General features: G+C 43.2%; 2 protein-coding genes across 2 annotated transcripts in view; both read right to left on the bottom strand.

The window, feature by feature from the left end:
• Positions 1–4,435: 4,435 nt before the first annotated feature.
• Positions 4,436–13,547, bottom strand: LOC118423419. Its single transcript, XM_035831562.1, has 11 exons — positions 12,383–13,547; positions 11,881–12,078; positions 11,483–11,578; positions 11,037–11,203; positions 10,175–10,367; positions 8,918–9,127; positions 8,668–8,830; positions 8,424–8,541; positions 7,654–7,974; positions 5,926–6,138; positions 4,436–5,625 (listed from the first exon to the last, which is right to left on the bottom strand). The coding sequence occupies exons 1-11, from the start codon at positions 12,759–12,761 to the stop codon at positions 5,377–5,379; spliced, it is 2,307 nt and encodes a 768-aa protein (XP_035687455.1). The 5' UTR covers positions 12,762–13,547; the 3' UTR covers positions 4,436–5,376.
• A 161-nt stretch (positions 13,548–13,708) lies between these two features.
• LOC118423420 overlaps positions 13,709–14,926 on the bottom strand; it is a 5,266-nt gene continuing 4,048 nt past the window's right edge. Inside the window, exon 4 of the mRNA XM_035831563.1 lies at positions 13,709–14,345. Within this exon, the coding sequence (XP_035687456.1) occupies positions 13,768–14,345 (578 nt within the window). The 3' untranslated portion in view covers positions 13,709–13,767. The remainder of the gene's footprint in view (positions 14,346–14,926) is intronic.

The following is a 14,926-nucleotide window of genomic DNA, read 5'->3' as shown; positions in this document are numbered from 1 at the left end:
TAAAATTGTTCAATTCCTGCCGACCATCATCCAAATCCACCAAATGCACGTTCTGTTGGATGTTATCCCGAACAATTCGAACTAACGGGGTCAACTAGGCATGTGTCAAGACACTAAAAAAAACGCCCCCCTCCCCATTGCAACAAAAACCTAATAACTAATGATAAACTATCGAATTTCTGATTGATTTTCATCCGCAGCGATCACAAGCCGTCATGTGTAATTCTAATAGGATCTCTTCCAGCAAGAGTTAGCATTTGGGTACTTTTAAAATAGCACAACTCACGTGTAACGTTAGTCGTGGTTAAACCAAAACACAAACAAATCCACCCGCGGCCGGCCATCCGTACGAAAAAAGTAATATTAATCAACTGACAAATATTGCATTCTGAAGATCAGAGCAATATTCTTTACTCAACACAAGCGCTAGCACTTATATCGCTGTATTTTTCCAAGGAGAAGCAAAACGTACGTAGCACTGAAGATGCCATGCCGGCTCCAGTGTCTTTGTCAATTTTGTAGTAGGCACCCTTCCACCGCAGTTTCAATGATTCATGTTCATTTTAAGCTACAAAGGTGCAAGGTGAATTAGATGAAATTTCACATTCTAACATTTTGCAACCAGAGAGTGTTTTCCTACTATCCACGGAAGAGAGTAGACTTGTGGTTCTAGCTATAGCCTGTCTGGCAAGTCTCTATAACCAAACACACACTCGCCTTCCGGCCGCCCGCCCGGCCGCCCGCCCACCCGGTCTTATATCATTCTTATACTTTCTAAAAATAAATACAACTCACAGTTGTACAGTGCGGGCCTCACGACGCAGATTTTCAGTCGTCTAACTTCTACTAAGTCACAGAGTCACATGCTCGCCCCTTCTTGGGGCTGGTCGTTTTCGCTGTTGGGGAGGGTCTGGTCGGTTCAGTTGTTTTGTTGATTTGCCAACAACTTTCTAATGATTCTTGAGTGGAAATAGTAACTTTTGTTTAATATCATCGTTTTCGGCCTAACTGTGTTTTTTCGTATCGTTTGCTAAGTCAGTTGTACCCACCTGTGAATTAAAACGGGAAATCCCCAACCAAAACTTCAGAGGCTTCTCGGAAGGCTGTATATTGCATGTATAGTTGATAACGCGTTCAAAGGTTTTTGTTAGATTATTGTTCTATTGGTTCACCTTTAACCCAACCAGGGCTTATCACCCAGGGTTCGATCGAGGCGGCCGATATTGTCGACTTTGTACACAAAGAACTAATTGGATACCAGTATGTGCTCTGTGCCTGTTTACACAAATTGATCTATATAGCTCAAAATAAGCGCAATGTTGCGCTATAATTGTCACTGAACTGTTTGTTCATCTGCTGCTGACGAACAGTGACACTGACTGTCGTATACATGTTGCGATATAAGCCACTACGTATGTGCTAACATCAAGTCGTTGTAGGATGAGGATGGCCATGAAGAACAAAGTCTGCTCCTTTTATGTACCTGATACCACTACAGAGACATTTGGGCTTTATGTGTGTCAGGTCAATCGAGGTGTTTATTATTGACGATATGGAGTTAAATAACGGAAACAACAGCCCAACAGGTATTTGTGCCAAACTATAACTGGCACTGGTATTTACGAGTATGCCTAACCATTGACAATTGGCTACATATTTAATAGGCACGCATCACCATTTAAAACGAGCGAATCTTTTACGAGTCTTTGTAGGCATAATTGTCATTCGCTGTCTGGGTCACATGGCGAAGCTAAGCGGGGTATTCAAAATGGGGACGTCAAACATTTCGGGTTTTCAGCCAAAGAGAGTCTCCTTTTTGTGATTTCTAATAGCTTGATTGTAAACTACAATCTGATTTCAAACCAGACATGTACAGGCTTGTAAGTCAGGAAGAAAAATGTGCTGCCTTATATTAGGGGGAGATTTCTGTTAGATACATAGTTTCCAAAGACGTCAACAATCATTACATGGAACAGCATTGTTGGTATCCGAGACCCATAAAACGACGGACAGCACATTGTGTCGTTTTGCAAAATTACATTTAACTATAGTGTAATAGTCTTACCTAGTTTAACAAAACACCACTGAACGTGTGCATGTGCGCTACCACGTTACCGAAATTCAAACTGTGAGGATGGTGGGTACCATGTTATTGAAATTCAAGCTGTGTGTGTATGCATGTGGGCTAGCCTGTTACTGAAATTCAGCCATGTACGTGTGGGCTACCCCATTGCTGAAATTCAACCATGCACGTGTGGGCTACCCCATTGCTGAAATTCTACCATGTACGTGTGGGCTACTCCATTACTGAAATTCAACCATGTAGGTGTGGTCTACCCCATTACTGAAATTCAACCATGCACGTGTGGGCTACCCCATTACTGAAATTCAACCATGCACCTGTGGTCTACCCCATTACTGAAATTCAACCATGCACGTGTGGTCTACCCCATTACTGAAATTCAACCATGTACGTGTGGACTACCCCATTACTGAAATCCAACCATGTATGTGTGGGCTACCCCCTTACTGAAATTTAACCATGCTCGTGAGGGCTACCCCATTACTGAAATTCAACCATGTGCGTTAGGGCCACACCGTTACTGAAATTCAACCATGTATTTTTGGGCTACCACGTTACTGAAATTCAACCATGTACGTGTGGGCCACCTATTACTGAAATTCGAACAATGTACATGTGGGATAGTACGTTGCCGAATTTCAATTCAGAAAAAAATGTCTGTCACGTTTCAAGATAGTTTGATAATTTAGTTTTACACATATTACATCAGTAATTGCAGCGTTTTTGTACATTACTAAATAAGGATGGTTAGCTTGTAACGTGCTGGTCAAATATCATATCAGGTGACAGCCCTGATCCCCAAACCCAACAAAATCAACAAGTGACCGTAGGTAACATACTCTGTGACCTAACTATGGTTTGTGTTGGTTGTGATGTTTTCTGTGGTGTATGACTCGGTGTTTTTATCGCATACAGAACACATCATCGCCTTGTACCAAAAACTTAGTACTTAAAAGCTAACATGCCTATCACTTCCAAATTTAAACTCACTTCCACAGTCCTGTACGCAAGAACAGCAAAATCAGCATCTCAAACGAACGACACAGAATTCATGTGTAGAAACGAGCTCTTGATATGGTACGTGCTAGTGCAAATCATTCCTGCTACAAATAGTTACGATTTTTCCCAACGTCTGCTTGGAGACCGTCACAATGCCACCACCCTGATTGACTTGTATGTTAAGCTCTGATTAGGGACATGGGCCTTGTACCTAAATAACCGCCTATGTCCTTGTACATATTCTGGCCCCGTATCGCTAAGTCTGCGTCTGCATAGGGTGTAGACACCTGGGAGTGGGTTAAGTGGGTTAAAATTGTGTCTTTACGTTTAACTTAGTATCTGCTTATTCCCGAGTTGTTGACAAAACCTTATCGCAGAGTTCATCTCCAACAGCTGTTCTGGAATATATTTATCTTCCTGGCACATTGAGAACCGGATTTTATGTTCCTTTAAAGACCCCTGTCAATCAAATGCCTACTTTTCCCGGGTACGAGGTAGCACAGCTGTTGTCAATTTCCGACGAGGACAACATCTGCTTGACGATATCCAATGACCACAAGCACGATCATAACGAAGACATGGACCAATATACCGAAGACGTAGGGGTGAAAACTGAAATTATTACATCCAAAATAAAAACAGCTTCGGCGAAAACAAAATAACGTGCATCATTTCCTAACCGAGTACAGGCGACATGCCAATCCACATGCGATTGCGGCATACGGAACATAGAGATATAGGTGCGAACACTAGTACTCAACGCACAAAGTGTTAACAATACTCTGTTACTGGAGGTTACCCTCCAGTGTCACAGAGTAACAACATAAAATCCTTGTCGAAGGTTAAAGAAAAATTGTGCTCTGATGCGGTTCTAGTGATAATTCAAATCTAATCACTTGGTGTTCGAATGATTCCCAAAACTGGCCATGTACAGTCTTCCAGGGAGATATATGTATGTGGAAACTAACCCTAAGTTATTAAACGACTCTGCACTTCCAATTTTGGATTGTGTTTCATGGGTTAATTCTTCTACCCAGCAACTTCATGCGGATCTGAAATGCATTGCAGCTGATTTATCCAGCAACTCCATAATTCCAGACCGTTGGCAAGTTTATCATTATTTTTCAAACATTATTTTTTGAACATCCTTCCTCCACTAAGTAGCTTGGGCAAATCTATGGTACCATAGCTCACCTGAGGCTACGGGAAGTTACAACAGTGCGTGTATTTACGGTTCTGTTCCTTGCAGCTGGCCTTTACTTATAGCCGTACTAGAGCGCAAACATCACAAAAACACGTTCAGCTTTTCTAATTTATTCAAATCAGAAAAATCTTATAAACAGCAAAGGAGAACATGACGATACACCGGGTAATATGTGGTGAATACCTGAGCTTCGCAGATTTCTTCCTTTTGAATAATCAACTAAAATCTCAATGCCTACAGGAATCTGAATGCATCGATTATCTTAAAAACTTATGATAATATAACATTATGATTTACATCCATATCCAGGACAATCAATTTGTAGCAATTACAAAGTGTAGCAAAACTATTTCTAATGCATTCTATAAAGTTATAATGCGCATTCGAGCCATGAAAATAAATTCCTTTGTTACTTTGCAAAGACAAAATTCTGTATCAATTACTGAGATATGGAGACAACATAAGAGTCTGCAATTATATAAACTGATAAGGTACAATGGCAAATGCATTAGCCTTATTGATATAAGAGTGTATCAAAATTTCATTACAAGTTTGATTCCATTCAGCACACGTTTACACAAATACACACCACATTGTTTATTTATCTCATGTCAAAATGAAGCCACCACGCCAAATGTCAGGCAGTGATCCCCTTTTGGTCATAGACAATTTATTAATGCAAAAATCTCTGTTTTGTACTATATGCTGGAAAGCAGGAAAGTGACTCAGCTCTACCAATCTAAGAATCTGTACCTTGAGTTCACAGATGCTTGTTGGGTGATTTATTATACATCAACTAACATGTTTTGTTTTCGTAAATTTCTGTAGGACTCTGTATTGAACAAAGTCTCCTTTACACCAACCTCTTTTATTCTTCAGTAAAAGTTTAACCGGCCATATGTCACCTTCATCAGTACACAAGTACAGTTTTTGTATTTGTAAAGGTGACAGATAGTCGCCGAAACGTCTATTGAAGTATGAAAGACGGTTGCGTAACGAAGAAGACTTTGTTCAATTGATCTACCTACCTGATGAAACTATTTACGGTCTGTAGGGCTATGTTTATGCTGGAAAGCAGAGACACAGAGATCTAAGCATCTGTACCCTTCACAGCTGCCTGCTCGTTCACAGCCCTACTCAGCTCAGGCTCGTCCTTCTCGAACACGTCATACCTCACCAGCCAGTCTTTGATCCACCGCCTGACGTCATCCACCCCCACCAGCCCCATTGCGCGCATCTCCGGGGTGCAGGCCACGAAGTCGGTGAAGAGGATGTCAGAAGGTTGCACTTCCAGTACCTCGGAGAAGTCGGCACAGTACTTGTTTGTGTTTTCCTTAGTCTGAGAGGGAAGAAAATCACTGGTGAATAAACGACTGGGAAAGAACAACTGTGACGGTGTTAGATTCCATCGTCATGCTGTATTTGATTCACTCCTGACGTCATCACACTTCCATGGCAGTTTCCGGAAAGGCAACGTGTTTCCTTTGTGTTGGAAGAAAGCTCAATTTGTACAACTGTGGATTGACGTCTGTTTTCATTACAAGAACGAAATGGGACTATAAGGAACAGATTAGTCGTTAGAAATTGAAATGAATGCCAAAGTGCCAAAGTAATTGTTCAAATACAAATAACGCCATACCTTAAAAGCGTCGAGGAAGCGTCCACACTGGTTGATACAGACGATGAAGGAACAACCGAAGTTCTTGACCTTGTTGAGTTGATCAATGTTTATCTTACTGGGATCTCTCGTAAACGGCATGACGAGTATGAAGAAACTGGCGAGTCCGCCGCAGTGGTTCACTAGCGTGGCCACCTGGGTATCAACTGTGGTCGTGCCGGGAAAGTCCACAATCTGAATATCAAGATGGATGGATACTGTATTTCAATGCAATAATTGCATTTGATATATATTTGCATCAAAAGAGGTACCCTACCGTATTTGTTTTCGCTACACAAACAATTCGACACAAACAATTCAACAGTAAATCTTCCCTGCTGGCTTACGCAGTGTAAAAGTCATTTTTACAACAAGGAAGACAGTAGAGAAGACTGTCGAATTGTTTGTGTAGCGGAAACAAATACGGTAGGGTATATGAGAAAACTATGTTCAATTGATTAACCTACCTATTTACAAACAAAACTATTTACGGAAAGGCATAGAAACATTACAAACATCAATGTTTCAAATGGTTGTTGAAGACAGAGCCAACAAGAGTTCGGAGACCTCATATCTCCATGAAATAGTCTGATTATGTTAATGACTTCCACATTTGCATAATCTATGCTTAGTTATTTATACCTGTAAATAACCTACGCTGGTTACAGTGTTGATTGTCCAATTATTTACCACATCGAAAATTATGACACTTTTGCATTAATTATGCAAAGTTATGACTTGCATAAATGGTATCTGATAATGTTCCACCTGCCACAAACTACATATATTGCATGTATTTGAGTTCTATAAAGGAAACACTGCAAATACAGATTTTCCTCATTAAATATGCAAATAAAGTGTCAGTTTACCTGATTTGCATTTCATGATGTGCATCTCTGTCTAAGCTACCTACATACCAAATATCATGTAAATTTGTCGTTCCCTTCTTCAGATATCCACCTAAGAAGATTTTGACAAAAATGCCCCTGCAGTTCCAGAGCAACCTGCTAGGGGGACCAAATATACACCACATATCAGATTCAGATTCAGATTCAGCTTTATTCCTGGATGAAATGGCATGTATATACACATGAAATACGTCATCAGTCACAGAATCAACTTTAAAACATTAATACATTTACACCATTTAAAATTAGACAGCAATCGGATTAAGAAAATACACATGACAGAATCAACATTCTTTACCGATCATCTAGCACTTTCGTACAGCAATCTTACAGAACGGGGTGCAAATGACATCTCATGTCGCTTCGTTTTACTTCTAGATGCCCTGTATCGGGCTTCCCGACGAAGACTGTACGAACTGTCCTGAGGTGAAGTAAAATATCCCTTATGTCACAAGCTATCTGCCATCCAAAAATCAAGACCGTAGCACATCCAGTTCAAAAGATCCAAAAAATGAAATTTCTGCCGCAGTACCAATTTCACATACCAGGTGGCCCCAAATTGACTTTTGTCTTCCCAACACCTACCCACAAACCAAATATCATCGTAATCAATCTAGAGCTTCTTGAGTTATGCTCACTACAAAAATCCGGACACACAGACACACAGACAGACAGACAGATGTACACAGACACACCCAAAACTAAAATTTATAACTCCATTTTTCATGGAGATAATAAATACCAGGTCAGAACAAACATGTGTCAATCACACGCACAGATCGGTATGATTTAAACCTCTTACCACCATCCTCTCCGTGCCCCTGGCCTTGTAAAGCACGGGTGTTTTGGTGTGCTTCTGGAACCCGATGTCTTTCAGCTCGTCTATTCCCCAGAGCGTCTTGATGAGTGTTGACTTGCCTGCGTCTTGCGGACCGATCAGACCCACGAAGCAAGTCTTCATGAGCAGCTGACGGATCCGGAACAGGTCACAGGTCATCTGACAGCGTCTCAGTGCATCCAATTGTGATTCCAGAGTCGCGTTTGTCAGCTTCCCTCCCCGACTGGACTTGAAGGGCGTTGTCTTTATGATGGCGTCGATGTCGCTGTCAAGAAACCCTAGCATCTAAAAGACGCACACACTTTAAAAGTAATCTATGTTTTTTTACGTATGTTTCTTTTCGTCATAGGCATCGTTGCTAGACAAGTTGTTGTCTGGCAACAATACTTGTATACTCCAGCCTCCATAGCAGGCTCCTTGGGGCCTTTTGTTGGCTCCTAATACACTTTTTCCCTGGGCCAGTAATCAGGGACTGCCGGAAATTAGCGTCCCAATACAAAAAGAAATTGCCAGCAAGAGTGTATTAGGAGCCGAAAAAGGCCACAGAGAGTCTGCTATGGAGGCTAGTATACTCAACGTTTTTAGATTATTAGTTGATTCGAAATTATATTGTGTAACCGTGTCAATTTTAAAAACAAATTTTCTGATGTTCAAATGTTACAAATGTATGTAAATTACAATGCAATTCAGGCTGTTTCGCTATTAGCTTAACGAAACATTGGCTTTAATCTCACCTTATACTTGGTCATAAGAGCCGACTCCAGGCAATACACATCGTCGCTCAGTGACTGGTCGTGGATCGAGTTCTCAGTACTTGCATCATTAACAAATGGAAGCTCCTCCAACAGAGCTCTGTGATAAAGTATGGAAATCTGTGTTTAATTAATAATCGCATCCAATACTGAACCCCTTATCTTAAAAAATGCGAAACCAATATGAAGCTGCTACTTTTTACTGAATGTAATCTGCTGTTCTTACCTGAGAACACCCTTGTAATTACGCTCCACCTCAATGAAATACTGATCCAGCTTGGCCTTGCCGTACAGACTGGCTCCGGCAGCCATTATGCCTGCAGCGCCGCCGGCAATGGCTCCACCTCCCGTCACACCGATGGCTCCGATGTATGCAGCACCAACGCCCCCTTTCATTACAGAAAAATGCAGTTAAAGATCAGAGATGGGGAACTTACACTTCGAAAAATTTATTAGATTTACTACAAATATCTTACCTGTGAATACCACTCCAGCGACGGCTGTAAGCCCTAGCAGACTTCCCAGAACCCAGTCTCTCCAACGCATAGGGAATGTCACCTTTAGATGGTCACCAACTTCAGCCACAATCTCACCCACCACAGGTAGCAGCATTTCGTCTTGGAGCTTCTCTAGGCCACCAGATAAGGCATCTGCCACCATGTTGAATAGCTCTGGTTTCTTGTTACCTAAACAGGGCAATATGTGAAATGTTTTTGACAAAAAATACTTTGTCAATTTTGGTACACACATAACAAAGATGAAGTATTATCACACGTGATCCAGACAATCAGAAGGCTCCATTTTACCCACTTCGCCCAGGTCATTAACACCCCAGTGTTTTCGTTCTCAGGGTATTGTCAACCATAAGTGAGTAGAGGATGTAACGTTAACAACTTTTGGCACGAGCGACACTACGTAGCCACAGCACATTTCAGCTCATAGAGGCCACGTCTAGTTAATTGATACGTAAAGCAAGGACACTAACATAATGTTTATATGATATTAACATTAATGACACTTCATCCTTCGCTTCGATCGTTAGCTTCATTCGGTAGCAATTGAGATCGGCCATAAATAATAAAGCTCATTAACCCTATATTAAAACGAGGGTAGAGATCATCATCATCATCATTGGTCGACGTGATCACAGATGTTCGCACATGTTGACACACGACGGAGTCATACCGCTCCTTACGGGTTGACATACCCTTTCGCTGTATAACTACAAGATGGGGATGCGCCAGGTCTCCCGTCCGGGTGAATGATGTTAATCACCGTGGTACGAGACAGAGGTTCGCCAGGCCTCCATCCGGTTGATTTTGAAGTGAATCACCAACCCCAGACGGAAGGATTTATGCCATCTCACACCGCACGCATCCCATCTTTAACGTGCATAGGGTGTGGCTCTCCCCAGACACGGGCCCTCCATTTAACGTCCTATCCGAGGGACGGCCCGAGCCGAAGCTAGGTACTCATTTTTACCTGAGTAAGTGAGGAAAGTCGTGTAAAGTGCCTTTCCCAAGGGCACAAGATCGGTGACATGGCAGTCGGAATCGAATCGGAGACCTCTCGGTTCCGAGGCGAACATGCTGCCACTGCGCTACCGGTCCCACTTCGAAGGAGATATGAATCATTTAGAAATACCTGACAGCAGGTTTTTATTGATTGATTTTGCTATATTTTGTGATTTCTTTGTATAAGGAAGTCGTAATAATACTCCTTCAAGAACTAACCATTTCTGACGTTACGTCTGCTCTTGTCCAGCTTGTCCAGGTACGTCATCATGGCGCTCTTTGCAAGTTCCTTTTGTCGGATGGATTCTGGCATCATCATCACTGTTGCCAAGCAACGCTGTGTTGCCTTGATGAGCAGCTCAGGCTTCAACCGCCCGACAACCAGCTGACCCAGTGTGCAGCCTTTCACTTGCTGTGAGGTACAAAACGTCAAATGGCCGGACTTACTCGTGAATATCTGACTACTTTACTTCCGTATGCAATTATTGGGATATGTACTAATGTACGATTTGAGAAACAGCAGAAATATTAGAGACCTATCAAATTTTCGACTGACCGCTTTGGTAGGTCTTTTAGTCCATATTCCATCATTAGTTGGAACAATCGGGACACATCTTTTCAAATTGGTACGCCCTACCAAATTCAGCCATTTTAGTTAAGGTTCTCAACTCCCCCGTAGTCCCAATTCACGACGCCTGCAGCTGCGGTTACACATTAGTCATTACCTATTGCAGTGCCCTACCTATGCATACCAGCGCTCAGTCCTCTTTGGCAAGCTTCCCGGGATACTTGGGCATTTAGTTGATCTCAATACTCTTGGAAACAATGCCAAACAAATGTTAATTTTACGTGGTAGCCCTTTCTGTCTCGAGACGGGGCGAAGCCAGCCCCGTTTGAAGACTGCAACTGAGGCTACACACACACACACACACACACACACACACACACACACACACACACACACACACACACACACACACACACACACACACACGCACGCACACTCACTCACTCACTCACACACACTCACACACACATACAAACGCTACCCAAAATATAAAGTTATTGGCGATGTAATTACCTTGAATTCATCCGCCGTGATCTGATACAGGATCTCCTGAAAGTGAGTTCTCACCGTGACGGTGGGAAGAGGGTCGAACGCTCCATCAGTAAGGTAACACTCCAGAACAACTTGGCGAGAACTTTTGAAGTTCACAGAAACTCCCCTCGTCTCGTCAAAGGGAACGCCTGAACAAATCATATCAAATAAAGTGAAGTTCCAACCATGAAGAGGAACAGGTCATTTTCCACAGAGGAAATAAGTGTTAAGATGCCGTTCCACAGCACCATCATCTCCGTTTCATTTGTTTATGTGTGGAAAATAGCTATCCACAACAATAAATTACGAAAACCCCATACAGTCAACCCTGCATAATCTGACAATTGTTCACGTCCAGTAAACATCTATGACATTGTCAGAGATAACAGGCATGAAAATGGAAGCTAGTACATTTAAGTGATGGTTACCTGTGAAAGGGTTCTTCAATGGGACAAAGAAGTCTAGGTTTTCACCGTCGATGGTCACCAACAACTTCCCACTATCCGTGTCCCCTTTCTGGCTTGCTTTGACAAAAATGAAACAACACATTCTCATTACCTGTTAATGTTGTCGTTGGAAGCAAAAATAGGAAGATGCAAAGATTGTTCACCATGTAGGGAGGGAGTAACAGAGGTTGATACTGATGAGAGGAAAAGGCTGGGGATGGGAGTAGGTTAAGAAATGTAAAGGTATCCAAAAGATGACTAAAAATCATAACACTTTAGTATAAAGGGAAGGATTCATTCCATATTCATGGTTCAATTCTACATGGTATTGGAACCATCCGACCTAATTGATCGTATCCATATGTATAAGAGTTACGTACCAATGCTGACAAGAAAAACTTTACTGACACGTGGAGGGAAGGCTGCTTCCATGGAGATGTTCCGGGCGCTCCATATCTCGGGGGCCAAGCTGTCAACTACATCGTAAACTGCGAGGACTGTGTCGTACTCCTTCTTGGTCGACACGTTGTAGAAGGCTGTTGCATAGCACACAGCTTTGTGTGCATGTATCTTCTCCCCTGAAAGAAAAAGAAAGAAACTAGAAATGTCTAATGAGAAAATTTCCATTTGCAAAGAAAAGCATGAGTCCATTCTACGTTTGTTTCTATGTTGGGATTTAGTACATTGATTATTAGGTAGGCCTTGAAGTCACGTACCTAACTCTGCATGCAAATAAGTAGCTGAATTTTTCCAATAGCAAAATAAATGCGTACAAAAAAGTTAAAATTATGAAATCAAGAGAGTGGATACTTGATTAACAACCTGAAACAGAATTCGTATGCTTGGTAAAACAGTATATTCCAAAGATTCTTCCGTACTCACGAGTGAGATGTCCGCTGTCCGATATGAACCTGTTGATCTCTCCTTCCTCTCGGATGTAGCCTACATCCCACGTTGTGCGCAAACCGCCAGGAGCCTCTTGGCACGTGATGAACATGTACCACCCTACAGGCCGGTAGATGGAGTTCAGCTCCTGTAGGGTTACGCCGTGTTGCCGTATCAGTCCGTCCAGCTCATCCATGGCAGCGGGAAGATGATCCAACATGGCGCCGGCAGGCACATCTGCAGCCGCAATGACAGGACCGCCAACCCCAGAGGACGATATGATATCCAGTATAGGGGTGAGCAACGGCTTCACGTCTTTCACGTACTTCTTTACCTGTAGAAATGTGACAATGACAAAGACAATGTCAGATATCATCTAATACTTGGAAATACGTAATCATCACACCATAATAACTAAGGCCCAATTTACACGAGGCTCTTTGAACGACGTATGTCGTTTGTCCTAGGACAGTGACGTAGGACAGTTTTCATTTTACACACACCCCTGCGGCGCGCCGCAGCGAGTCGCGACACGCCACAGTGCGTCGCGTTGCCGTGAAGGTTCCCGCCCGACATTTGACAGCGCGCGTTTTTAAAATGGCGGGATCATAGAACAAGTCCTGTTGTTATTGTTCATCTGACAGATGATGATTTTCTTCTCTACTCGCGCGTACATGCAGCGCCGGGCATGGCGCAGAAGACGGCTTGTACGTTGTAGGGACCGGTACCACGACATTCAACGGGCAGCCTTCTGTGCTGTCGATGCTATGATTGAAGCTCAAGGAAATGTCAACCGAGCAGTTTGGGTGCGAGAGTATACCACCAGGAGCGCTCACAGCACCGCAGAAATGGGCTACCTGCGACGCGGATCCGTTTACACGAGGTTGGGCGGCGCCGCAAACTCCCCGCGGAGCGTCGTAAGTCACCTCTGGAGGTGCCACACTGCGTCGCGCCACAGCGCCCCAAAGCGCGTCGTTTTCGCTTTTACACGGGAAAAAAAGTGACGTAGGACGCGCGGCGCGCGTCGAACGACATACGTCGTTTGATTTTTTGGCCCGATTTACACGAGGCAAAAAATCAAACGACGTACGTCAAGGCGGGTCACCAGAGTTCATGGCAACACGACGCACTGTGGCACGTCGCGACGCGCTGCGGCGCACCGCAAGGGTGTGTGTAAAACGAAAACTGTCCTAGGTCACTTTCCTAGGACAAACGACTTACGTCGTTCAAAGTGCCTCGTGTAAATTCGGCCTTTGCCTCGTGTAAATCGGGCCTTACACGACGCGAAAATGTCCCACGACGTTCGACGCGCGGCGCGTGTCCTAGGACGCGTCGATAGTCATAAGACATTGTTTGCCTCGTGTAAACCGTGTAAAAAGTTATTACAAGAACCAGCCGTCATATATAGATACCGTATGCAATAAGTCACAGCTTTCCATGCAGAAAACGTATACTTTAATAGAATAGTTTCTTTCCTTATAATTAGCAGATGTTGTTGTCACAGCAGTTTGAACGGCTTCCGCCAATCGTAGAATTCGCGGCACAGGGTCCTTCTGGTTCACCACGGTCAGTAGGCAGTCGGACAGGTTCTGCTCCTCCACGTAGGAACGGAGGCCCTCGTCACCGAAGAAAGGCGCCCCGAACGCGATGGACATGATGTTGTCGGTGGGGAGTTCCCTTCTCTTTAGCTCCACCAGCATGTTGAGCGCGACGATGTGCGACACGGCACCACCAAGGCTGTGTCCACACAGAACTATGCGATGGCACCCTTCTGCATTGTCAGCAGGGCTGTATGACTGGTACTTCTGCAAGAAGGGGTCGACTGGGATGGTAGAGGCCAGTTTAAGAAACCCGGCATGGCACCGCCCTCCCAATGCAGTCTGGCTTTCGTCAGGTCCGCTTGATGCCAGCTGCTGCCAGTCGGAACAGTTGGCCATCACGTCCGTTAACTTACCGGTGCCTGAAAATATTGTGTGTCTTGTTAGTAGAAATGCTGTATTTAACTGATGAATGTTAAAAAGAGAGGATTTTTGCAAGGGTCAAACAATGGTGGCACCGTTCAAAAATCAATTTGGCCCATTTTGTTTTGCACAGTAATAGTGCTTGGTACACAGCCCCTCAAAATAGATTTCTTTCTGCTTAGAACCTGTCATTGCTGTGGCAACAGGCCCAAAAAGTTTCTTTGCCATTTTCCCAGATTTTTACATATAAAAAACATGAAATTTTCCAACTTTGGAACACTGTCACTGCATCCATGCTTTAACGTGAATCAGAATGTGCAGATTAGAGCAAAGTCCAAACTTGTATGAAATAGCAGTTAAGTTAATGTTCTGTAAGTTTAGGTCTCGGGAAACCTGAATACAATACACTGTTTCCGGTTAAAAAAATTGAAATTTTGCCCAACTTAAAAGCCCTGAAAGTCCAAAATCTAAAAACATGGCCTAGAAATTCCATTGGCCTGTTGTCATAGCTACGAGGGTTCTGAGCAGAAAGTTTGTTGTTTTGAGGGGTTGTGTACCAACTACTTAGCCTGAGTATCAT

Source organism: Branchiostoma floridae, chromosome 9, assembly GCF_000003815.2.
Source record: "Branchiostoma floridae strain S238N-H82 chromosome 9, Bfl_VNyyK, whole genome shotgun sequence".
Lineage (NCBI taxonomy): Eukaryota > Metazoa > Chordata > Leptocardii > Amphioxiformes > Branchiostomatidae > Branchiostoma > Branchiostoma floridae.
This window is presented reverse-complemented; position numbering and strand designations above follow the sequence as displayed.

Bases quoted from the DNA above. Each gene is read 5' to 3' on its own strand.
- LOC118423419 (XM_035831562.1), bottom strand. From the start codon at position 12,761: ATGATATCTGACATTGTCTTTGTCATTGTCACATTTCTACAGGTAAAG. The intron at 10,368-11,036 runs GTAATTACATCG...TGTACCTCACAG, and splicing joins TCACGGCGGATGAATTCAAG to CAAGTGAAAGGCTGCACACT. The intron at 9,128-10,174 runs GTTAGTTCTTGA...TGCCCTGTTTAG, and splicing joins CAGACGTAACGTCAGAAATG to GTAACAAGAAACCAGAGCTA.